Raw genomic sequence first — 24,962 nt, 5'->3', positions numbered from 1 at the left:
CTATTGCATGTCATTAGGGAGGGCGCTCAGGGAAAAAACACACCCCCAAAACAAAAGAACAGACCTTCATGCTTATGGGGAACAAGGGAAGAAGGACTTGGCTGGCAAATATACTTTACACTGACCTTCTCTGTTGGCCTGCAAGGTGGAAGCCTGGCTGAGGTTGGAGGGAGCTTCATCCATTAACACATCTTCTTGGGATTCGTCTTCCCCGCTTCTGCCCACTGAAGAAGAGAAGCTCTCCTGATTTAACAAACTCCCCACAACACTCGCCGAGGATCGGGCCGTCTACCAAGCCCCACACTGCTCCTTTAATGCCTGGCTAACAGTAATTTCCAATGTTGTACATTTCTCTTGCCCCTTTTCCACCGTCTAAATCTGCTCAACAAAACCATGTGATCATCAAAAATCTTCTTCCATAAGGTTATGGTGTAAACTGATTAATTCAACAGAAAGGAGACCTGGTTTTCTTTTAAGCAGTTACACATCTCGCACCAGGTTTAACGACGATTCCCTTCACTCCTCTCAAGCCTCTGTTCCAGCTGAATCTCACTTTCATCTCCCTGCTCCATTCCTTGGCTCACACTGTTTCCCACGCTAACGACATCCTCCCCAAATCCAAAAGACGACTGCTCTCTCCTACATGGAGAGCTCTCCTAAAACATCACCTCCGAAGGCTCTTCTGATAACCTTTGCAGCACCCATACGCGTACAAACCATCAATCAACTAAGATTTAAGAATTTAGTTCTATCCGCCTTTAGAACTTTTATATATGTCTATTGAATTGCATATGGAAATATTTGGCTACTCCAACGGTAAATATTTTTTATGTCCATCTGTTACAGAGTTCTTTGTGGATAGGGAACTTTTCATTTCTGAAGTCTGCACGCCCTAAGCATCTAACACAGTGCAAGGCACTAAATTGGCATTTAATAAACACTAATACTAATTTCCCTGTTGATACCAAGAGGGATTAGGTTAAAGAATATCATTTGACAGCCTTTCCTCAGCATGCGTCAGCATGACACACAGCAATGAAGGGGTTTTCTGAGAGCCTTGTTTTCCTTCTCCCTTCTCTATGACTAATGACAAGACAGCACAGCATAATGGAAAGAACAAGAGAGTCGGGGACCTGACTTCTAATCTTCCAGTCTGCCATTTGCCTGCTTTGTGACCTGAGGCAAGTCATTTGCCTTCTCCGGCCTCAGTCTCCTCAACTCTAAAATGGGAATTAAATACCTGCTCTCCTATCTTCTTAGACTGTGAGCCCCATGAGGGACAGGGACAATGTCTGATTTGACTGTATTATATCTACCTCAGTGCTTTGCACATAGAAAGCACTGAACGAATACCAGTATTATGTATTAAGATAAAGGTTTTGAAAATATAAATCAAGGTTAGCCAAACTGCAGCTTGCGGTGAAAAGCCTATGCGATCTATGCTTTCTTATTTACCGCTGGGTCATGACAAGCTGGACGGTCCCAATGCTCTAGCTCTTAGCCATGCTATGCTTATGAGGCCCGTGACTCTTCCTGATCGTTGGCCTCACCTGCCCTAAGTGCTCAGAGACTATGAACCAAAGTCCCTCTTCTTTCTCTATCTTTCCAGAGGGAAATCCACCAGCTCGTACCCAACTCTGGAGCACTTACCTATGATTGTACTATTCCCAGATCCACCATCTCTCTCCAGCAACTCATCAATCAGGTCTTCCAGTTCATTTTCTACCTGTGAAGAAGATACACCGGGATACAGTCAGCTCATTTCAGTACGGCCTGTCATGCGACGGAATGTTCTGGGCCCACATGAATAGCGGTTACTTGATGTTTAGAGCACAGAAAATCACCACATGCTATGGAACCACAGAATAAATGACAGGCTTGGTCGAGGTCAGGCATGCATGACTCATCTGACATTTGGTTATTTTTCACACTGCTCCTGACTAATCGCCCACCTTCCTTGCCAGGACACCCTCTCAGTCATCTTAGCACTCATATTTACATCTGATGCTCGGTACTCCATTTTTTTAAAAAATCCTGTTTTAAACCACTCGTTTTAACCGACTGTATACTGCTCGTTTCTGTATGAATGTAAATTTAAGATCACTCCTTCTGGGTGTGGATGGTGCTTACTTGCACTGTATGCTCTCAAGTGCTCAGGAGTGTCCCGTGCACAGTGGACATCAGTAAATACCATGTTGGTAATGACAAGATTCACCTTCTGAAGGATTCTAGGGGTTTTTCTCTTACTGAATCACCTGACTTACCAAGCTGAACTGCCTGTGCTTTTTGAGGCCTCTCTAGATGAGGGAAGCAGCATGGTCTAGTGGAAAGAGCTTGGACCTGGGACTCAGAGGATGTGGGTTCTAATTTCGGCTCTGCCACCTGCCTGCTGTGTGACCATAGGCAAGTCATTCAATTAATCGCATTTTCTGAGCGTTTACTGTGCGCACGGCACTGAGCTAAGCGCTTGGGAGAATACAATATAACAAAGTTGGGAGACACATTCCCTGCTCCCAGACAGCTTACTTAACTTTGCTGGGCCTCAGTTCCTCAACTGTAAAATGGGAATTCCCAGTTCTCCTTCCTACTTGGGCTGAGAGATTCATGTGTGACCAGATCTGCATTTGACCTAATAAACTCGTCTCTACCCCAGCACTTAGAATGGTGCCTGGAGGACTCTGCCTCATCCATTATCGTCTGTTAAAATTTTTCAATAATTTGTACTTGTTGCAGAATTTGCCTTTACTGAGAGTCAGAACCACCAAAGAATCCGCTCTATAAAGATTCCCTTGCTTGAATTTTTTCAAGCCAGATATAAACAAAAGCACAAGCACTGCCACATAGCAGTCCTCAAGTTCTTGTGACCTACATTTTAAAAAAAGTTCCCTGCCTCAGTTTTACAATGCTGCCTTCTTTTTCGGTACTAGCTCTGGGAGGCACGAGCAGGACACGGAGTGGGAAAGCTCAAGTTGGGGGAGACCAGCAAGACTTCATCACCAGGGAGGGCTGACATCTGTTTTACTTCGAATTCAGTCAACAACAGCTGATGGAATCTTTATATGTTTCAAACTAAATTCAGTAGGGTGGTTACATTACTCAGTGCTGGGTAATCTTGCTCAAAACAGGCTATTTGACATTAGTTCAGTAACCAATTCCCCTAGAAAACATTGTTCCTCTGAGAAAACTGACTCCTACAAAACTGACTTAAAACACTGTTATGTGGAATCAATTGTATAGCACATCTGAGGGCTGCCTGAACATGCATCAGCACGCAGCTTATCCCAGAGACCTTTTAATTCAGTAAGGTTCACAGGTGTGTTCTCCCTTCTCACCTGCATCTCCTGTGTACTGAGCACTTCAGGCTGCCCGGCAATCACCACCGTGTCATTTTCGGCTTCCCCGTCCATGATATCTCCATCCGCCACCTCCGTCTGGGTGACATCGTGATCCTCCTCGTGGACTTCTGCCTCCCCAGTCTCTCCTGAAACAGTAGAGCTGATTAGTATCAGACCTCAAGGCTGCACCTCTCTAAAGACAGTATTTTAAGGCAATCTTGCTTCTCGAAAAGACGGCACCACTCCTTCTTGTAGCTGCCTGCACTGGGCCAACTGTGAAGGGTTCAGGGAGGGAGAGGGAGCATTAAGTGACAAAATACAACCACTTCCATCTTTCGTAAACATCTGCCCTAGATACTCTCGGTAACCACTACGTGATCTCCGGAGCCGTGGGAGCCAGACGCCAGCCAGGACCTGGCCATTCTTTTGCCAACCCTGGTTCTCCGCCCTGCTTTACTCCAGATCGTGGAACTACACATGGAGTGTTTTCTTGGGAAACTGGATTGCTTCATGTAGTCAGAAGTGACGAGTCTTACTTCCACTTTGTACCAAATCAGCCCTAGCTCCTGGAGATTCTTAAAAGCAAGACCATATCACTCTTCATTCCCTCATCCATAACCAGCCCACCCCCTACAGCACCTCGTAAACCTAGTTAGTTCTCGGGGGGATTGTTAGACTGCTTTGAGGTCTACGGTTTGACACCAGCACGCTTGACTCCAAGGCTCAAACCACTCTGCTCTCCTTTCATACCTGAATCCTGCTGGTTGCTGTTAGCATCCCTAGAGGCTCCGTGTGCATCCTGTTCTGATTTGCTCTTGCTGGAAGCACTTTTGCTGCCAAAGAGGCTGCTGGGCTGGTTTACGATGCGTGAGAGCGTCTCCAAAGGCTTTAGGGCCGCATTGACAGTGTTGGCCATGTTGGGACTGAGAGACAAGAGGCAGACGCGGAGTGTGAGTTTAAAGGAAATACTTTCTCAGCTTCTAGAACAAGATGCTATTACATCACATGAAATAACTGAATCCAGCAGCTTCCCAATGAAGCATATTTCAGCTGACGAACGAAATATCTGTAAGCGGTTTTCACCAGGGTAACGGAAACTGAGGCGGCCTAGGGTGGTCACGATGTGGAGGGGGGTAGTGGTCCACATTACTAACAGAGTTCTTAGCTCTGGGAGAGAAAAAGAAAAATTAAGGCAAGAAAGTGCAGAGCAAAATGAAAACAGACTGCTCCTACAAGTAAACTGTAGGTACATGAATTCTGAAGATCACAGTTACTCAGATTCTCAAGACTGAGAATATTTCAGGGTTGTAAATTAAGAGCAAAAAGAGGCAAAATGATCTAGTAAATAAAGCACAATACCCAGGAGCCACTGGAACAAAAGTCCACCTGCCTATGGAGCAAGTAATTCACTTCAATGCCTTTGCTTCCCCATCTGTAAAATGAGAAAGGCAGGTCTTTCTTCATCCCTATCACACAGGGACCGAGTGAAGATGAGATGACATAGAGCCCTTAAATCACTGTAAGAGCCTTTGGGAGGAATGGGCAGAATGACCCATACCCACCCCTGCTGCCCAAATTCAGACGATAGAGCTAAATTTACTTCCTGGCCTGTACCCTGCCCCTAAATGTTCTGTAACTGCACTCAAAACTGTAGTACTTGGTACTGGACTAGTGAACATCACATTGGGAGTGAAACAAGGTAGCGGCTGCAGGAGGAGAAATCCAGGGGAGCATTTTTAGGTACTTAAATGCCAAATGTATGATTAAGAATGAGAGAATATTGTTCCCACCCCCCAAAAACACCGCCCTGCCCCCAGACACAACTTGCGACACAGGGCAGATCTTAAAACTGAAGCGGAGGCCAGTCCTGCAATTCTTACCTGGAGAGATCAAGGCTGTGAGGCACTCTGGCCAGGTCATTCACCAGTCCCTTTTTAAGGAAAAGTCGGATGATGTTATTCATGCCATTGTGCTGGGTTTTGGCAGTAGCACTGCTATAGAAGCTAGAGGTGGAGGGACAAGACTCCATGATGGTGCTGATGATGCACATCACTGCCTGAAGTCTGAAAAAAAGAGCAAGGCATCAGCCAACTGCTTGAACCTCCACCACACTGCCTTTCAGCGTACGTTCAGTTGGTCCTAAGTCGCCCCAGAGGATCCTCTCAGGCCCCTCTCCATTTTTCCTTAGGAAGAGATGTAATAGGGAGGGAACAGGGCTGGCTTCAGATGAATCCTGAATTTACGTTCCGGCAACTCCAAAAACGAAATCGCGTTTTAGATGGCCGCGGGGACATCTTAGCATTTAAGTTGAAAGCTTGCCTGAGATTTCAAAAACTTGCAAAGTTGTCTTTCGGCAGCTACATCAGAATCTGCCAAACCCCACAGGCTAGCCTAATCAATAACAAGGCAGCAGAGTTAAGAAAAGCTACAGCAAGCAGGAAATTGAATCACGGCTGCGCGTACTAGACTAGCCTTTCTTAAAGGGCCCAATCCGAACGGCAAGAGCTTGAAAAGTCCAACCTAAAGTCGGGTCCGTGCTCGGTGAGGGTCAGAAACCCCATATACGTAGGTCCTTTTCTGGATCACGAAGCCATTTTTACCTGGCGTGTTTCTCTGTACTTTCCGCCATTGCCAGGGCCCGGCCGAGAGCAGCTTTCACTTCATTAACAAGGGCCACCTGGGCATCTGTGCCGCTCCCTGCAGCTGCCAGACTGGCGAGGAAGAGACGAGCCAGCGCTGGGGTGTCTTTGTCTTCCGCGTTCTGGGTGTGAGGGAGGAGGTGGTCCAAGACAAAAGCCAGTACGCTACAATCCTGAAAAGTCATTAATCACCATTTAGCTATAAGAACATTTATTTAGTCATCTAGAATCTCCGTACTAAGTACAGCCACAATCCCTCCCTTTCTTAAAGTAGGGGGTCCCAGCAAGATTATTTTAAGAAAGTTATAGCTGAATAATGAGGGCACTGAGGAGAATAGGCGGAAGAAAAAAGCCAGAGGTAAAAAGAACTAAAATTAGCAAGTCAACATATACTGTGGTCTTCCGCTTCACTCTGAACTGGAGTGACATATGTCTACTAATTATAACTGCTTGCTTCTCTCCTGCTTCCATTTTAAATTTCATTCTTCCATAGGATAGGTCTCACATCAGGGCTACCAAAGAATAGCCTTTCACTTGAGGTACGCTACTCTAAAGCAAGGCTTCCTTTTCAAAGTATGATTGATTACTTGACTCATTGTAATAATAAGGTTGTCAAAAGACTAGATGAGCAATTAGAGATGTAAAGGCTTTCTGGAGTAGAGTTCACATGAAAACTGCATTTTTAAAACTTTGATTCTCAGCTTAAACCACACCTCCGAGTTCAATCCCCATTCTGTTGGGGTGGGGGGGGGAGGATATTTCTTGCTCAAAATACCTCTTTGATCAGCTCCGACTGGCCCACGGTGTAATTGTAGTTGGCAATCAGAGTGGCAATCCCAACGTAGGACCTCACCAATTCTGCCAGCAGCCTAAGGATGGTGGAAGTGGGCATTAAGGGTTTGCTGCCTTTGACTTTCTGCTTGCCTTCTTCAGAGGCCCGGTCCCCCTCCTTGTCCTTCTTTCCTTCCCGAGACTCTTCGGGAGTTGAGGCTGTTGAACAAAAAGTACCGGTTTATTCACTCTCTGCTGCACACCACTATGTACCTATCTTTACATCACATAGTTAAAGTTACTCATTTATATTAGTGCCTGCTTTCCCCCCTAGACTGTAAGGTCGTTGTAGGTGGGGAATGGGTCTGCACCATACCAGGTGAGTACAAGATAATCAGGTCAGACACAGTCTCTGTCCCACAATTTAAGTGGAGTGAGAACAGGTACTCAATCCCCATTTTAGAGAGGAGGAAACTGAGAAGTTGTGGTTGCTTGAGATAACCAAGCAGGTAAGTGGCAGAGCGGGGATTCAAACCCAAGTCTATCACTTTATGGCTCTCTTGCCTGTAGAATCAGCACAGACCAATGCCCGAAACCTTAAATTGTCTTTTAGTCACTTGAAAGACACGTTTACCTTCTCCTTGGGGGGTTCCTGATTGAGGTGTTTCCGTGGCTGCTCCATCAGCAGCAAAAACTTGAGTCTACAGAGGAAGAGATAGGAAGAGTTAAAGAGTGGCTGTACAATTGATTTCTGGGGTGAAATCTTTGGAATCAGTTATCACTTCCACCACGCTTTATTCCAGTACCACAAAGCTCTTTTTTTAAAAATAATAATGATGGTATTTATTAAGCACTTTCTCCGTGCCAAGCACTGTTCTTATTTAAGCATTCACTACGTGTCAGGTACTCTACTAAATGCTAGGTCAGATAAAAGCTAATCAGGTTGGATAGCCCATGTGGGGTTCAAAGTATTTCAAAAGGAGGTAACAGAACCAGAGGAGTTAAGGGATTTGCCCACACAGCAGAGAAGTAGTGGAGCCGGCGTAGAACCCAGGTCCCTCCCAGGCCCACACTCTTTTCACTAGGCCACACTGGTTCATCGAAAGCTACTCTGGGAAGCCATCTATCCCAAATCAGTCAGTCCACCAGAAAACAGTACGTAATATTCATAGCCAGTGCTGCCGAAATGTGTATTCTTCACGTTGCGGTTGAGACATTTGTTAAAGAATTTTGCTTTTTCCTTTGTCCTCACCTGGCTCAGTGCACCATACACTAGGCTTTGGGGAAGGAAACAATAAAGAAGTGACACGTTCTCTACCCCCAAAGGAGCTGGCACTCTTAATAGGGCAGGCAGACCTAAAAATATTTACAACTAAAATGGTCAAAATAATTTGATACACAATATACACGAGGACTGGGGACGGTATAAGTACACTCGTAAGAGTCTGTCTGGATAGAGCAGGCTGCAGCGCTAATAATTTAGACTTTTATTAAATGTTTTATTAAATATTAAATGGGGTAGATACTAAGATTAACATAGTTCCCTGTCCCCGATGAGGCTCCAAAATCTGCTATATCCCACTTTACAAATGAGGAAACTGAGGCCTAGAGGGGTCAAATGACTTGCCCACAGTCACAGAGCGGGCCAGTGGCGGGGCTGGGAGTAGAAACCACATCTCCCAATTTCTAGTTGAATGCTCTTGCCATGCTAGAAAAGCTACAGCACAGGCACGCTGTGAACACGGTGAGGGCTACAATGCAGACTGCAACCCCCATCTTTTAGGAGAAATGGGAGTGTAATCAATCACATTTATTGAGTGCTTACTATGTGCACAGCACTATACTGAGCACTTGGGAGAGTGCAACAGAATTAGCAGACATGTTCCCTGCCCTGAAGGGCTTTCCCTGGGAAACTTAAGGCAGTCACTGTTTCTCCTCCTTTAAACGATACTAAGAGCATGGCCTAATGGGAAGAGCATGGGCCTGAAAGCCAGAGGACGTGGATTCTAATGCTGGCTCTGCCTGCTGTGTGACCTTGGGCAAGTCACTTAACTCCTCTACGCCTCAATGTCAACTGTAAAACGGGGATTAAATAAAGACCTGTTTTCCCACTTACTGTGAGCCCCATGAATGACGGGGACTGTGTCCAACTTAATTCAATTTTACCTACCCCAGTGCCTGACACATACTAAGTGCTTAAATACCATAGTAATCACCAAAATAACATCAGAGAAGATTTGAGAGTTATGAGTCCCCACCGTCGAGTCTTTTCGATACAATCAATTAACACAGTGGGTAAGACACGCAGAAGAGCTTTTACGCACTTACGTTAATGGCAAACCCGGACTGGGTTTCAAAGTCGCTCCCCTGGCGTGTCAGAGAGCGATACTGTTGATATACATCATCTCCCATGTCTTGCAGGATCTGGCCAACCTCCTGAGTCATCACCCCTGGTTTGGGATCTGACTTGTCTGCTAAAGAAAGACACACGCTTAGGGTCTCCGCTAACTCCCACCAGACGTTCAGGTCTCAATTGGTTGGGACAGCTGGAATAAACCCGTCCTCTCGGAACTACAAAGACAGGACCCACTACCGCATGCTAGAGACTAAGGAATCAGATCTTGCCCGTCATTTGCAAGATTCTCTCAAAAACCCACTGTGAAAAGGGTGGGTGTTGTACGCTGCTTGAAAAGCAGTCTTTGAGAGATGAAGTTGCATATCATGGAGCTGTGGGCCGAGCACTAAAACACAACTTAACATAATGTTACAGATCGACTGTGGTTTTAGCCTCTAATGCCAACTCCCTTGCCATCCCAGCCTCTGTGCCTCTAAAGGGACGCTCACCTTCCTCTGGGGCATGGTAGGCAGCCAGAGCATTCAGCATGTCATAAATCACTTCCTTGATGGTGTCCGGAATGATGGGGAGAGAAGAGGGTTTCACTGGGGTTGTCTTTACCAGCTGCACAGCATTTGGGCCCTTGATCCTCAGATTCTCAAATTCATCATCTGAAGCTGAGGGAAGACAGAAGAGCAAGACTCCCGAATGAATATTAAAGAATCTGTCATTCAGAGAAGTTATGACTGATTGCACTCCTTAATCTGTAGGGCCCAATTGTGTAAATAGCAAATGTATACTACATGATTTCAACAAAACACAAGCACACATAGTCCCACTATTTGAAGAATGTTTTTTCTGTTCGCCTATTTTTGTTAAATAGGCAGGTAGAGATATAGGGTAGAATCCCAGAGACCACATATTTGGAGACACACCCCAAATAACATTAATGCAAATACTTTCCATTTTATGTACTGATCTTACAAGTTTGACAGAAAGTTAAAGAAATTTATGAAAAGTCCGACAAACCCTACTTTCCAATTTTTCCTTTGCTCAATGACTCATAAATTTCACATTAAGTGAAGTTTGCTAAGATGGCCTGGGAACTATATAGAGTTTCACAGTATCTACAACGGTACCTCTAAGCTTTATGCTCACGATTCTTGGTTACGCTTTCTGGTCTGAAGCCAGTCATCACCATCCACTAAAAATACCAAGTCGAGCCTCCACCTCCCCTCTCTTTCCCCGCCTCCAATTCCCCATCATCCAAACCCTGCTGGCTTTGCAATAGCAATATCCTAGATTGAAGGAACCTGAAGTCCTGCTAGAAGATGAACCTTTCCTTCTTGATCTACTCTGAATCCACTGCTTAAAAAAAGAATTGGGATACTCAGCAGCCAGGTGCCAAAAATAGTTGAAATGACTGAGTCTCTGAACAAACAGGGAAGTAGGGTGGTCTAATGGAAAGAGCAGAAAACTAGGAGTCAGAGGACCTGGGTTCTAACCCTGGTTCTACCACTTATCTGCTCTGTGATCTTGGGCAGGTCATGTGACTTCTCTGTGACTCAGTCACCTCATCTGTAAAATGGGGATAAGGCTGTCATTCCCCATTTGGGATATGGGCTGCATCCAATCCGACTATCTTATAACTCCACGGTTTAGTACAGTGTCAGGCACAGAATAAGCTCTTAAATAACATTTAAATAAAAAAATCATTGCTCTAGGCTGATGCTGACTGAGGTCCTTGCATAGTTTGTTTTTGGGCCCACCAAGAGGCCAAACACAAAAATGTTACTTTACACTGGCAATTAAGAGCTGTGCCAAGGTATAGTTGAGCACAGGTCAGCCCTTGGAAATCCCAAATCTCTGGCTACCTAATGGTCTCCCCCCCTCCCCCCACCACACGTACACAATGCTTACGCCAACACCTACACACACTCCAGTGCATTCACCACTCACCAGTCCCAGATCCCCGAGGAGCCGGCAGGGCGATACGAATACAACCGTTGGCCACCTCGGTGAAGATGTCCGGGTTGCGGCACGCAGCTGGTCCAAGAACCCGGAGTATGTAGTTGATCTCCCGAGAGCCGAGGCTGCCAGACACCACCCCGGATGTGGTGCTACCTGCTCCGCTGGTAGCGGCTGAACGCACAACCTAATTATTTAAAAGAGAAAAGGCCATTTGCTCAACATCGGCAGGGGCCCCATTCCCAAAGCTTCTTACCATACAAGCCCGACGGATGTGCTCAAGTGATTGAAGGGATCATTTAGGCTCAATATACAGCCAAGGGAGGCTTCTGGAACAATCACTTGCTTCCCTGACTCAACTACAAAAGTCATTTTGCGTAGTCGTATTTTCTACGCCTCACTCCAATTCCCCATGTACAACCACCACACCCGGGCACTGTGAGGTTGGGCATTTAGTCCGTACAGTACAATACCTCTGTGAAGAGGTATCCAAATAGCGCCATCAGCCATCGCCTCACCAGCTTTCAAAATCTTCTACCCTAAGGTCTCCTTTTGCCATTTGGTGACCCCCCATTCTCCCCTGACCATGGTACAGATTACAACTTTGGATTCCTATTCTCCAAGTTCCACCTTCCAATTGAAGCCACGCAACGTAGCGAGTCTGGAAATCCCCAATTCAAGTTCACCCACCTTTTCCATAGTGTGCCGCAGAGTGCAGGGATCCTCGATGATGTGTCGGAAGAGGAGGGTGACCAGGGGCGTGAAGCCATTGAAGCCTGAGCTCTGCGTCAAGTTCAGGATCATGCGGGTGCTCTTGAGCTCCGCGAACATCATGGCGTACTTGTGGTCGCGGGTGAGGCGGAGGCAGAGACGCAAAGTGGCGTGCAACGTATCTGGGTCCACTGGGACTCCCAGCATGCTGACGCAGGCTCGAATCAAGACGGTCACCATCTCCTCCGTCAGACCCTGGATCGTGATGTCCCCCAGTTTGGTGTCTTCGGGCGTCAGTTCCTTCTCGGTGTTTGCACTCTCTGGAGGCAAGGGAATTTCTGGAAAAAAGGAGGCAGGCAAGTCTAAGGCATGGACTCGATCCCATCCAAATCCTTTTTCGTACACTTTGGTTCCTAGCTCAGAAATCCAAGGAAACTTTGAACTCGTACTGTTAGCAAATGTTTCCTCCTCTATTTTAACACCTTACCTCAGTCTTCATTATACAAACTAGGTGAACTGCCCAGTAAAGAAAGAGTGACTCAGTTCATTCCTAACAGAGCCACTGAATCCAACGCGCCTTCTGATTTGTTTAAAAGCCCAAGTCGCTTTCATAAATCTTGCTCTCCAAGGATTAAAGTTCCTTTAAAATACGGTCAACTAGTTGGTAACCTAAGAAAAACTTTAGTCAGATGATGCCTGCAGGTTCTTAGAGCAAGATCCGTGCCTTTTCCTTTCTAAGTTTCGCAGGAACCAATACAACACTCTGTATACAACGAGCGCCAGTGTAATTAATGTCAGGACCTGCAAAACCTTCAAGTGACAACTTCAACAGAGTAACCTTCAAACAATGGCACTCTGACTTATAGACTTTACACAAGGGATCTTGAAGCAAGTTGGAAAAGTCTAACTAATGATTTCAGCCATTGAGCAAACCACCCCCCAGAAACAAAGGCATAAAAGGACGGTCTATACCATTAGCTTTCTCCTCCTTGGGTTTGATTTCCATTTCTTTCCCTTCTTCAAGGGTTTTCTCCAGCTCTTGCCCATTGCCATTTTTGGAGTTTTTGTTTAACCGGGGCACTCTCAAGAGAGTCAGCATCACTGGGCGTCTGTTACCTGTTTCTTCATTGACCTGGAAAAGTGAAAGGGACAGGTGGATTGGGAGCACTGTGTTCAGAAAAAATAGTCGCACTCACTTATTTCCAAAACACAGAACTCGATTCATCATCATCCTTTTAACCTCCTGAGACCAGCCATGGAACACATAGGAAAACGACTGATAAATGTCTGCTGAGAGACGATTTTCAGGAGGGTTAGTGAATTTGGTCTAAGACCTCCACAGAAAAGCCGTGGTCACAGAATAGATTTCAAAGAGTCTGATTACACTTCCTTTTTCTGGTGCATGAGAGGACAGCCTCATATCCTACTAAGCAGCATGGTGTAGCGGACAGAGCTCGGGTTTGTGAGTCGGAAGGTCATAGGTGCTAATCCTGGCTCCGCCACCTGTCTGCTGTGTGGCCTTGGGCAAGTCACTTCACTTCTCTGAGCCTCAGTTTCCTCATCTGTACAATGGGAATTGAGCCCGTGAGCCCCACGTGGGACAGGGACTCTGTCCAACCCCATCTGCATGTATCTACCCTAGTGTTTAGTACAGAGCCTGGAACACAGTAAGTGCTTAAACATCATTATTATTGTCCTAATACAAGAAGACTTGTAAGGCACATCACTTTAGTGAATGTCAAATGGCCCAGGTGCTTTCCATCAATTGTATTTGAGCACTTACTGTGTGCAGAGCACAATTCTAAGTGCTTAAGAGGGTGCAACATGAGAGCTGGTAAACACATCCCCTTCCCACGAGGAGCTTACAGTCCAGTGGGGGAGACAGAAATCAAAAGTAATTACAGAAACGTCCATGAGTGCCGCAGGGCAGAGGGCGAGATAAATAAAGGGTACAAATCCAAATAGGAAGAAGCCCTTTACCCTGCGAGAGCAACATTCAGCTGGACTAAACACCATAATGCTGTTCAGATGAGCAAGAGTTCTCAGTAAAATTCAGTATGCCTGTCCCCTGCAAGTGCCTTCTGGACACTTTGGCCATTCTATTCAATTCCTTGCCTAGATATATTTAAGGCAACTCTCAGCACCATCCTAACTGTTCAGTTACAGCTCTGGGGGTGTCATACTTGAACCATAGTCGTGAACTGAACGGTGTATCTTCTCCGGCCGGCTGTGAAGCGGACGCTTGTCTCTCCGGCCTTCCAGGCTGCGTCAATGGTGCTGTTGTTGCTTGCGCTGTAGCTGCACCAGCGTCCAGAGCGATCGTCGAACCAGCGCCAATTATTACTGTTGGCCTGTAAGTACTAGACACAGAATGGCAAGTTACTGCTGCGGCAAGACTGTAGGTGACTTCGGACCGGGGAAGGATGTCTCCTCTCCCTGAGGATATTCGCTACTAAAGTCCTTCTTGGAGGGGGTGGAAATAAAGGCATGTTCTTAAAGGTTTAATTCTTCTCTTGAGACGCAGTGTGAAAATGCCAATTCCATAATACAGCAAAGACCTTCCGTGGGATAATCAGCCTAAAAGATTATTCTGGCTTAACTCACTGAACAAAAACTGGCCACCACCCATCAAGATATCCGAACCTCGGTCCCAATCCCTTGGCCTCCCACTCCTCTGAGAAGCAGCATGGCTTAGTGGGAAGAGCCCGGGCTCGGGAGTCAGAGGTCATGAGTTCTAATCCCAACTCTGCCACTTGTCAGCTGTGTGACTCTGGGCAAGTCACTTAACTGCTCTGTGCCCTCAGTGACCTCATCTGTAAAATGGGGATTAAGACTGTGAGTCCCACGTGGGACAACCTGATCACCCTGTACCTACCCCGGTGCTTAGAACAGTGCTTGGCACACAGTAAGCACTTAATACCACAATTGGTATTATTATTTTTTTCACTCTAGGGCTTGCAACCGTTCTGACTCTACAACAGATCCCAGAGACCAACCTTGTTCATCTGTGCTCTTCTTTTAGAGGAAATAGCTGTCTTCTCATAAAAATCTATCAGGAGCAGTACAGGGGTAATCCACCTGAAATACGACAGTTGATCTTGTTTCAATTAACATCAAGACAACAGGAACTAGCGAAACATTTAGGGATCTAAATTAGCTTATTACGGGAAGCATTCACAGAGTTGATCCTCAGAGCAAATTAATTACTACCTAATTAAAGCTTCGCACCTTATGTTGCCAAGAGGATGCGCAGTAGCAGACTAGTTAAACCCGGACAAGAGACCACCTGAAAACGATCACTTACTTAGGTGTTTGAACTTCCTTCTGCTCTTTGGCGGCTTGTAGACAAGGCTGAACTACCTCTAACAGTTTAATCAAAACATTCAGGATTCCACTGGATTCAACCACCCGAGCACAAGGCAGCTTCAGTTCCTAAATGAACATCCAAGGGCAAAAAAGGGGGGTGTAGAGGATTGCAATAGAAAACTTAATATAAACTGAAAATCATTTGATGAGGATGAAGCTATTGGGGATCCAAGATGCCACTAATCTTGCCTGGATAGTTTTCTGGGAGAAGAAATTAGGATCACGGAAACGTGTAGGTACTCTGCCCATGGAGTTGGACATTTCTAAGAAATTCCAAGGGTTTTTTAATTTTGAAGGCATTAATTTTTCAAGTCTCAAGTCCTCCAGCAGTGACAGGTGTCTCCTAGCCATACGGTGGTTAGCTGCCTAGCGTATTCATCTCTGTAGAACAAAAGACTGTCCTTAACAATGAATTTACAACTAAACTTTAGTACCATGGAAGTGAAACCTTGAAGCCTGGAGCCTAACCACCAAGGAAAACCCCAATGAACAACACCCCCCGCCCCCAGAAAAAAAACTCAATACAAAAACACCCCACAAAACTAAAAAGCACCCCCCCCCAAATACACAAATTCCAACTACCCACACTGTGGAATGAATAAGAAATACCTAACTCAGTTTAATACAAAAAGATTCAAAGACATCTAGGCAAGCTACTCAAATTCATCTACCAACCGAACAGTAGCTACCTAGAATAAAAGTTAGCTTTCTGTGGATTCCCCTTGCACTCTCTTCTAGTGTACTGGCCAGAATTAAGATAGTTGGGTCGCTTCAAGTCTGAGGCTGCCTTATTCTTTCACCAACTTGTAAAATGTACCACGATAAAGTTAAGACAGCTTAAGTTTCTGCTAGAGCTATTCACTCCTGAATAAGTATAAAGGATAAAAACTAGTATTCACCAACAGAATACGAAGCAAAAAGGGAAAACAATTAGCCAGGTACGGGGGCTAAGCCTTACCTCAAAGAGCAGCGTCAAAAGCAAGATCCTGGTAGCCAAATTTGAGGCCTGAGGGAGGGTAGCCATTTGACTGATCCATTCAGAGACTGTTTTTGTGTCACTAGTTGTTAAGGGGAGCGCTGCTTTGATTAGAACATCAGCCGCTTCCCACACCTAACGGAGAAAAAACAGACAAACCTGGTAATCAAGTGTCAGCTTGAATGTTATAGCTTTCCTACAGAAAGACATAGGTTTTCCCTAAAGCCACTTGCATTTATTCAAATACTTCCCCACAGAGTGGGGAGGTTTGTGACTCAATAGGCCATCAGTCAATAACTCAAATGTTGACCCTGTTGATGGGAATTGGATAGAGAAAATAAAATCCACCGAGGGAACGCTTCTTTAGGACTCTTTCAACCATAGAATGAGCAATCTGGAAAAAATGCAATAACCTTGCCTCCTTGATGCTCTTGACCTGGTGAGCATCGATTCCTTCACCTCCCCCCCACCGACCTCATTATGGTTTTCAGATCTCAAAACCAACTGTTCCTCTGTACATTCCCAAGCATTTAGCACAGTGCTTGCCACACAGTAAGGGCTCAATAAATACCACGGAATGATTTATAAAGCCATCATCGATATTCCTTAGAAATCAAGATCTACCAATTCAGAATTGTTTTAAAGACTGTGGACCTCGCTTCTCAACAGCAACGATCAGATGCTTGAGAACTATATCCATCTGGCTCGACGGGACATCTCTCCCTGTTCCAGACTCCAGAGGCTCTCACCTGATTAACAACCTGCTTCAGAATCATGTCCCGGTAGTCAGCTCCATTACGTTTGATGGCTGTCATCACCAGATCACACACCCGGTAAACTGTATCTGGCAGCTCGTCTAGGAGATGAAAGCAGCCTGGCAGCATGGTGTCTGTGAAACTATGCAGCTCCTCCTGCTCTAGGGGCTCAGCATCCTGGAATTTCTCCAGGCATTTGGCTTCCTCTTCTTCCTGCTTTTCCCGAGCTTTACGTTCCTCCTCCTCCTTCCTGCAAGCAGCTTCCTGCAAACAGTAGAGAAATGATTGCCAAAGTTGCAAAAAGATGAAACCCCCTTAGATGTGTGTATAGTTTCCTTGAATAATTTTTTTCACTAACATTCATCTAAGTCATTTACTGAGCGCTTACTGTGTGAAGAGCACTGTTCTAAGCGCACGGGAAAGTACAACGTGGCTATTGATTGACGTTGTCCTATCCCCTCCTAGAGGTGCTCTGAATTTGATTACCTCAGGTGATTCTGCCCTCTGATCCATAGGAATATCCTGTCCCAAAGACATGGCAATGGCTCTCATCATCTGGTCTTCTTCTGACATGCTCAGATCCTGCAGAGCAATAACAGAGCATTCAGCACCTGCGCCGCCAGGTTAAAAACTCCCACCCCCAGAAAAAAAACTAACTGCGGGGTTTACTTTGAGATCTGCTCCAGGCAGAACCACTGAGAACAGGATGTCTTCTGATCAAGTTCCTATACAAAACTAGCCAACATTATATACACTTATAGAGACCAGCAAAAGCAGTTAAAAGGGAGAGTGCGGAGAGGTTTCCACAGCTTCCACCCGTGGAAACTTCTTCCAACTGCAAATATGAGTTTCTCCTTCAGAAATGAAGTGGGCCACAGTCTTTCAGAGACACGCATTGTTGGGGAGGAAACGCGGCAGCAGATAAGCACCAACAATAACCCACGGAAGGCAAAGTGCAGAAACGAGTTTAATTCCTCTCACTACTGGTTTCCATAAGGCCGCAACGGAGAAGTCGGAAAAACAGATAATGACTACTGGAAGGGAGGATAGGAGTGAGAGAAGGAGACACTTTCCGGCAGGCTGGGATATCACTCGCTTCGGCAGGGCCGCTAGAAGCAGTTAACTCACCCGCACAACTCCACCCATCAGGGGAGGTGGGTGCGTCAGTAAATATTCCGTGGCTTGTTCCATGGTGCTGGTATTTAGTAGGGCTTCCATAGCATGCTCCCTTGTGAAGCCCATGTCCATTAACTGAAAAAGAGAAAGCATAATTCAAGGATCATAAATGGGAGACATAACAAGCGCCGATTATGTAAGTCTTTGTCGAGAAGAAACCGCTAAAATGATCAGACAGCGGAAGAAGGCCCACAAAGCTCATTGCCTGCAGAGTTGCAGCGATGCTCTGTCCGTTTCTCTCAGGCGCACACAGCTATCCAACAACACTGAAGCCGCTTAATTTGAGGAAAAGGATCTAGATCAAAGGGACTCGTTCTCCACTTTATTGGTGGCTCCCAAAGGCCTAAGTGGACTGTTCTTTAGCATCAGGGACTCGAACGCAGATAATCAGGAGAACAAGAAATGGGAGGTGGAAGCTTCAAGCCTTCAAAAATAAAAACTGCTTTTCTACAGAGACGTGGATCGTGTACTCTAACCTCAATTCTCCAAAAGTATGTAGGCACTCTACATGACACTCTGGTGACTTAAAGAGCATTAAAGGGGTTCTCTCCCTGGAAAGCACACACCTTAACCCAAAAAAAGATATCAGGACCCACCACTCCCCTGATCTTACAGGGGACAGCCTCTCCCCACCTCCAGTTTCCTGACAGTGCTCTCGTTGGCTCCAAGAAGCAAGCACCGCCTTCGAAAGAGAACAAACCCGAAGTATTGAGGTTACGAGGCACCTATCTTTTTCTCAGGGAGTCCAGATGATCCCTTTGAAAGATGCAGTAGGTGGGCTCTGAACTTGGTGAGACTGGGGCTTCTGAAAGAGATGCTTGACTAGACCTATACCCAAGCAGTGATGGCTACTGAAACGGAAGAAAGACCACAGAGCTACTCTAGAAATTTCGTCCCACTGCTGTTAAGGATCACCACAGCAGGTACTTGTCCCTTCCAAAGGACTCCACCCTTTAAGAGAATGGAATGCAGCCGAGGCCACTATGTTGGCCCTCGTCCTCTTCATGGTGGCCCACCCTGGGAAGACAGCGTTCTGAAAGTCAAAGAGCTAGCTATTTATCTCCCGAAAGTTTGGGGTGAACCAGGTAGTAATGGATTGAACTCTTCAAATCAGGGAAAAGGATAGTCTATCCGGGAGATTTACCATCAGGAAAAAATGTGGAAGGGTTGACAGTCAAGAAAATTTACAAGCTACTATAAGGAAGGAAGCTCTGATCAGCATCAAAGGTACCTTGAGGGCTGGGGTGAAGAATGTGTAAAATGGGGGTTCAATATCTGTTTTTCTTCTTACTTAGATTGTGAGCTCTATGTAGGACAGGGACTGCGTCTGACATGATTACCTTGCACGGTCCCCAGTGCTCAGAGCAGTACTTTACACATAGTAAGTGCTTAATACTACTATTATTAAAGGGATTAGAAAGGTTTGGGTGTTAAGCGGCAGCACAGGGCCCTCAGTGACAAGGAAGAGGCAACAGGCATCAGAAGTGAAGGATATAAGACCACAGATATGCAGGGGCTTTATCATCTCCAGTTAGCATCTGGAGGACTGAGTAGTCTTAATTGCCGGCAGAACCGTAAATAAGTCCTTCGGGAACTGTGTGGGAGCTTCCCAGTGTCCTCTCTCTCAGGCAAACATGGAACATGGAGACGACATCAATATGCTAGGTCCATTTGTGACGAAACAGTACTAAGATGGAAAGGACAGAGCGCCCAAATGAGAGGACAGAAAATGCTGATGGTCAGTCTCTAGAATGCCAACACGCCCCAAAGACAAGGCGGAGCCCTTCTACCTCCAATCTAACAGAAGCCAAGCTACCAGTGCAAAGGGTTTGCGGATCTGGACGCCACATTTGAGTAGAATAAGATGAATGGATCGTGCCGAGTGGGTTGAGTCCTTCCACTACTAGTCTGGCATTCATAAGCAGCTGCGCTTACCCGACCCAAAGAGGGCCTCTTTAAGTTCACTCTTCCTCAGTCCGTCTCTGACAGAATCTTGTACATTAGGGAGCACTGGGAGAGGCCCAGAAATCAACTATTCCAATCGAGCAACAGCTTGGTTATCCCTGTTGCCCTGTGTCCTGGAGGAGATGATTTCAGGAAGCGCAAGAGTCAGATTCTGGGGACCTTCGATGATCAAACAGTCCTTGTATAAATTGAAGATAGAGAAGACATTCTTGGGGAGCCAAGGCTTCAATTTAAGTCTGCCTGACAGGGATGTTTTTGGATGCTCAGTTTCCCCAATCAATAATATTTATTGAGCGCTTATTATGTGCAGAGCACTGAACTAAGCATTTGGGAGAGTACGGTACTACCGAATTGGCAGAAACACTTCCTGCCTATAATGAGCTTAGTGTCTGGAGGGGGTGGGGGACAGACATCAATACTGACTAAATAAGTAAGTTATAACATATCATTTAAAGATATGTACATAAGTGCCTTGGAATTCAGGTGGGGCAAATATCTAATGTCCAAAGGTCACAGATCCTCCACTGGATATTCCAATTAGACAGCCCTGGAGAAGATAAAGGCAGTCAGAGACCTGAAGTGTTTGAGTTATGACAAATGGCACATGCAATGCAAATAAATTTACCACCTTATTTTGAGCCATTAATCACCAGGTCCAAGAGGCATGGGAAAGCACCAATTTTATATAATGAAACGAGGGTTAGGACAAAATATTAACAATTAAAATTAATAATAATCGGGGTATTTGTTAAGTGCTTACTATATAGTAGTAATACTAATGATGGCATTTGTTAAGCGCTTACTATGTGCAAAATACTGTTCTAAGCGCTGGGGAGGATAAAAGGTGATTAGGTTCCCACGTGGGGCTCACAGTCTTAATCCCCATTTTACAGATGGGGTAACTGAGGCACAGAGAAGTGAAGTGACCGGCCCAAAGTCACACGGCTGACAAGTGGCTGAGCCGGGATTTGAACCCATGACCCGACTCCCAAGCCCGTGCTCTTTCCACTTAGCCATGAAGCCAGACACTGTATTAAGTGCTGGAGTAGATACAAGATAATTGGGTTTGGACAAAGTCCCCATCCGACACAGGGCTCACAGTCTAAATCCCCATTTTACAGGCAACGTACATGAGGTCCAGAGAAGTGAAACCGACTTGTCCAAGGTCACTTGACAGACAAGTGGCAGAGCCGGGATTAGAATTCTTCTGATTTCCAGGCCCACAATAAATCCATGAGGCCACACTGCTTTCCTGCTCCTCTTCCTACCCAGGACTGTGAGCCCCATGTGGGCCAGGGATCATGTCCAACCCATTAGCTTGTAGCCACCCCAGGACCTAGAATGATGCTTGGCACACGGTTATCCTTAAAATATAACAACAAATGACGATAAAGGGTGGAAAAGTTACAGTGGGTAGAATCACTAAGGACGGTCGGCACTTCCATTTTACTACTAATGAATTGCCAGATACCCTATTGTGGAACCTCTCTGACAAGTGAAAAACAGAAATGTTTACTCATCCATACTCCTGAACTAATGTGAGCATCGTACTCACTGACAGTCGATCAGATTGGAAGGCAAAGTTCTATATACTGTGGTTGAGGTCTCAATCTGTTCTGTGACCTTAGTACCTGTTCTCCCTAAATGACCGAAGTGGCCACCTCCCTACCTGGCACCTCGTTGGGGGCAAGTGTGGCTAGATATTAAAAGGTATGGCTGGAGATTCTGGTGGCCGTGACTAGATCGCTATCCAGGTTTCCTGCTTCTGGGCAGAGGGATGAAATGACCATGTGCAGAGAGGGCTGTTCAGCTCTCATCTGAATGGTGAGGCAGTGCTAACCACATGGAAAAGTCCCAACCCACGCTCCAGGCCAGCTGTAAGACCCAGCCAAGGTTTCTCTTTAGGGAGAAAAAAAGAGAGGACCCAAGGTGGCTCCTCCTAGTAGATCTTGCCAAGTCCCGATCCGAAAACGTTTCTGGTTTTAACGATTTTTCATCAAGGCTTGAGTTAGGTTAGGTAAGCCACTCAGTCAATGTGATGCAGACCCAGTGACCACTCCATCTTTGGCTGATGCAAGGTGGAATCTGCAGGCTTTAGCTAACTCTTCGAGGGTACCCAAATTGGTTGGAATGGCCTCTTCTGGTAGTTGAGACATAGGGATGCCCTGATGCCATCTACTACCTTTTCTTAATAATTGAACCATGTAAGACAAATAATTGGTTGAAGCTTCCTGCCTCAATGCATTTGGATTGAGGGACTTCCCCGTTGGCTGGCTGACTAGGACGACAGCAAGCCCTCAACTAAGGGATTAAGGACATACATTAAGCACTTAGATATTCAACTTTCCCCCAGCACTTTAATACAACCCAATTATATTTTACTGTCCATCTCCCCCTCTACTTTGGAAGCAGCTTGTGGGCAGGGATTGCCTCTACCTACTGCTTTGTACTGAATTCTCCCAAGCATTTAGTACCGAGCTCAATAAAATACCACTGGTGGATTGGATGGCAATATCACAGTTACAGAAACATCTTGTGTGCCAGATCCCGTGGCCCACAACTCACCAATAACTAAGCGGCAGACAACTAACTGTCTCCTACATGAATTAATCGTCAAGTGCTTCAGGTAGTGGATTCACTATTTATGCCTGTTCTTCCTAAGGATAAAATCCCCAGAGTGGGATGGTTGTCAAGGACATCCTCTCCTTTCCAAGGAAGAGGTCCTAAAAGGAGAAGACGAAAATGGGACACATCCTATCACAAAGGTGAGCAGGGTCTTGTACCAGATATTAGGAGCACGTACAATAAGATGCAATCCCTCCTCTCAGGACACTCCTTTAGTAGGTCATCAGCACTGAAAGAGGGGACTGCATAGGCTGAACTATGTCACGCCCATCAAGAAAAAGTATTCTAAAGATGGAATGAGGGAAGGCTATGACCCAGGTTAAGTCCCATTACCTAACTCACAAAGCAGACAGGGATAAGAAGCTGAACATGGCATTAGGGCCTTTGGAAAGTCTCTGAGGATGACAAAACAATCTACTGAAAAGAACAGGAATTCCCAGCTCCCTGAAGCCAGGATAAAGACAGTGTTGTGCGCACGTGGGCACAGGCATGTTGGAAAAGGGGATGGAGGCTCTCTGGGAAAGAGGGAGCTTCCTCAGGCCGGTGGGTTTTGGTGGTAGGTTTCCCTCCCACTTTAGGATGGAAAAGGGAGCAAGTTAATATAGGCACGACGGGACACGTCACTTCACTTCATCTACAAATACACTCACTATAAACAATATTCAGTCAATACCGTCTACCACAGCACCTCTATAGAGTCAAGGCGGCACACCTTTCAAACACAAGACCCTGAAAAACCTACAAAACCTACTAACATTCAAAGACATAGCAATCATCCCAACTACTGAGGAAGTTGTCTCCTGCAGTCAGAGCCGTGAAAAATGGTAAAGAATCTGGACCTGAAGGCATGAACAGTAGAGATGTACATTGTTTAAAAGTTAACGCGCACTTTTCCTCCACACAGAGAATGTGGAGATGTTGCAGAATCTTAAAGTGGCCAATACCAGCCCCGAATTCCCAGAGAAAGGTGAAGTATCAGTTTGGGGCAAACACGGAGGCATCTCGCTCCTCTTTACTGCCGGTAAGATCGTAGCTGAAGTCCTTATGGATCGGCTACAGCAAAATGCCTTTTACTGAAAGCACCTAGAAGCCTAGAGTGGCTTCGGACCACAGAATTTGATCGCTGCAGCATATCAGGCTCAAGGAGGGACGATGAAGCCGCTCAACAGATTTTATAGGCTTGAGAAAACACCTGAGCCCATCAGGAGATGTGGACTTTCAGAGTCGAATAAGTTGCTGAGAGGTTCATCAAGATTCTTCAGTTGCTTCAGGGCAGCCCAGCTGCCATCCCTAGCTGCCAAAAGGTTGGAGCTGTACGTCAGGCCGCTCCCACCAGAGGATGTAACAAAAAAACCTGGATGCTGGCTTTAAAAATATATTTCCAAACCTCTGGGCTATTCTTCCAACTAAATCCATTACAAACACCTCAGAAGTCCTAGAGAGAGTCACTTAAAAGGCAGGGGTCTGCTAGCTCTAGAGACATACCTCCAACATGACAGGCATACACATATTTAGACTGGCAGGCCCCTGTGGACGGGGCTGTACCCGACTTCACAATCTTATCTGCCCCAGCGCTTGATACCGTGCTTGGCAACTAATAAGCGCTCAACAAGTACCATAATTAAGTATAAACCACTTTATGGAGTCAGGCTCTATGAACTGACAAGAGATCTGAAAAACCACCCCCCCCACCCCCCATCAAAAACGAAAAAACCCAACAACAAAAGAAAACCTAAAAACCCAAAAAGCAACATGGTCCCAAGGTCTAAACACAATCGTAGATCTTTACTGGCTAACTGCTGTCACAGATTTGTTACCTGGGCAACACAATCTCCTACAGTGAAGCGAGATAAAGAAATACAAAAGTGGATCAAGATAGCCAGCACATCCTTCAGGAGATTGTCAGTGAGGGTGGCAGAGAGGCATCAGTCTTCAGACCAAATGGAAGGTCTCCAGGACAGCGCAGTAGCAAATCATGTCTAAGGTCGTCAGGCCTGGAACGACCCCCAGATGCCCCCTTCCACCTCCTGGAGTGGGTCCTTTGGCACTGATTATGGACCGTACTCATTATTAGGAATCAAGATAGGATCAAAAACAAGAAAGTCCTGGAACCAAGGCAGTCTGCTAGCACTGAAGCGATGCTCACCTCAACCCAGCTTCGTTGGGTGGGACATGTGAGAAGAATGGATGACAGTAGGATACCCAAACAGCTGCTGTATGATGTGCTGAAATTGGGCAACTGAAAACAAGGGGGACAGAGGAAACATTTTAAGGAGGTAGTAAAGCCAAGCCTCAGACAATATGGCATCACAGCCCAAACCGGGAGACGACTTCAGCAGA

The 24,962-nt window shown here is 45.9% G+C and overlaps 1 protein-coding gene across 7 annotated transcripts in view; it reads right to left on the bottom strand.

Annotated features, from left to right (window-relative positions):
• HUWE1 (HECT, UBA and WWE domain containing E3 ubiquitin protein ligase 1) overlaps window positions 1-24,962 on the bottom strand; it is a 125,367-nt gene that overhangs the window by 27,178 nt on the left and 73,227 nt on the right. For 6 of the 7 annotated variants that reach the window (XM_029068098.2, XM_029068096.2, XM_029068095.2 and 3 more), the window contains 20 exons: window positions 17,985-18,107; window positions 17,343-17,438; window positions 16,851-17,120; window positions 16,084-16,236; window positions 15,064-15,191; window positions 14,756-14,837; window positions 13,943-14,119; window positions 12,732-12,891; window positions 11,739-12,097; window positions 11,040-11,235; window positions 9,590-9,757; window positions 9,074-9,219; window positions 7,380-7,446; window positions 6,750-6,964; window positions 5,936-6,147; window positions 5,216-5,398; window positions 4,086-4,258; window positions 3,333-3,481; window positions 1,651-1,726; window positions 126-224 (listed from right to left, as the gene is read on the bottom strand). In XM_029068098.2, the coding sequence (XP_028923931.1) occupies window positions 126-224; window positions 1,651-1,726; window positions 3,333-3,481; window positions 4,086-4,258; window positions 5,216-5,398; window positions 5,936-6,147; window positions 6,750-6,964; window positions 7,380-7,446; window positions 9,074-9,219; window positions 9,590-9,757; window positions 11,040-11,235; window positions 11,739-12,097; window positions 12,732-12,891; window positions 13,943-14,119; window positions 14,756-14,837; window positions 15,064-15,191; window positions 16,084-16,236; window positions 16,851-17,120; window positions 17,343-17,438; window positions 17,985-18,107 (3,232 nt within the window). The remainder of the gene's footprint in view (window positions 1-125; window positions 225-1,650; window positions 1,727-3,332; window positions 3,482-4,085; window positions 4,259-5,215; window positions 5,399-5,935; window positions 6,148-6,749; window positions 6,965-7,379; window positions 7,447-9,073; window positions 9,220-9,589; window positions 9,758-11,039; window positions 11,236-11,738; window positions 12,098-12,731; window positions 12,892-13,942; window positions 14,120-14,755; window positions 14,838-15,063; window positions 15,192-16,083; window positions 16,237-16,850; window positions 17,121-17,342; window positions 17,439-17,984; window positions 18,108-24,962) is intronic. The other variant, XM_029068099.2, reaches the window with a different exon arrangement.

This window comes from Ornithorhynchus anatinus, chromosome 6 (genome assembly GCF_004115215.2).
Source record: "Ornithorhynchus anatinus isolate Pmale09 chromosome 6, mOrnAna1.pri.v4, whole genome shotgun sequence".
Taxonomy (NCBI): domain Eukaryota; kingdom Metazoa; phylum Chordata; class Mammalia; order Monotremata; family Ornithorhynchidae; genus Ornithorhynchus; species Ornithorhynchus anatinus.
This window is presented reverse-complemented; position numbering and strand designations above follow the sequence as displayed.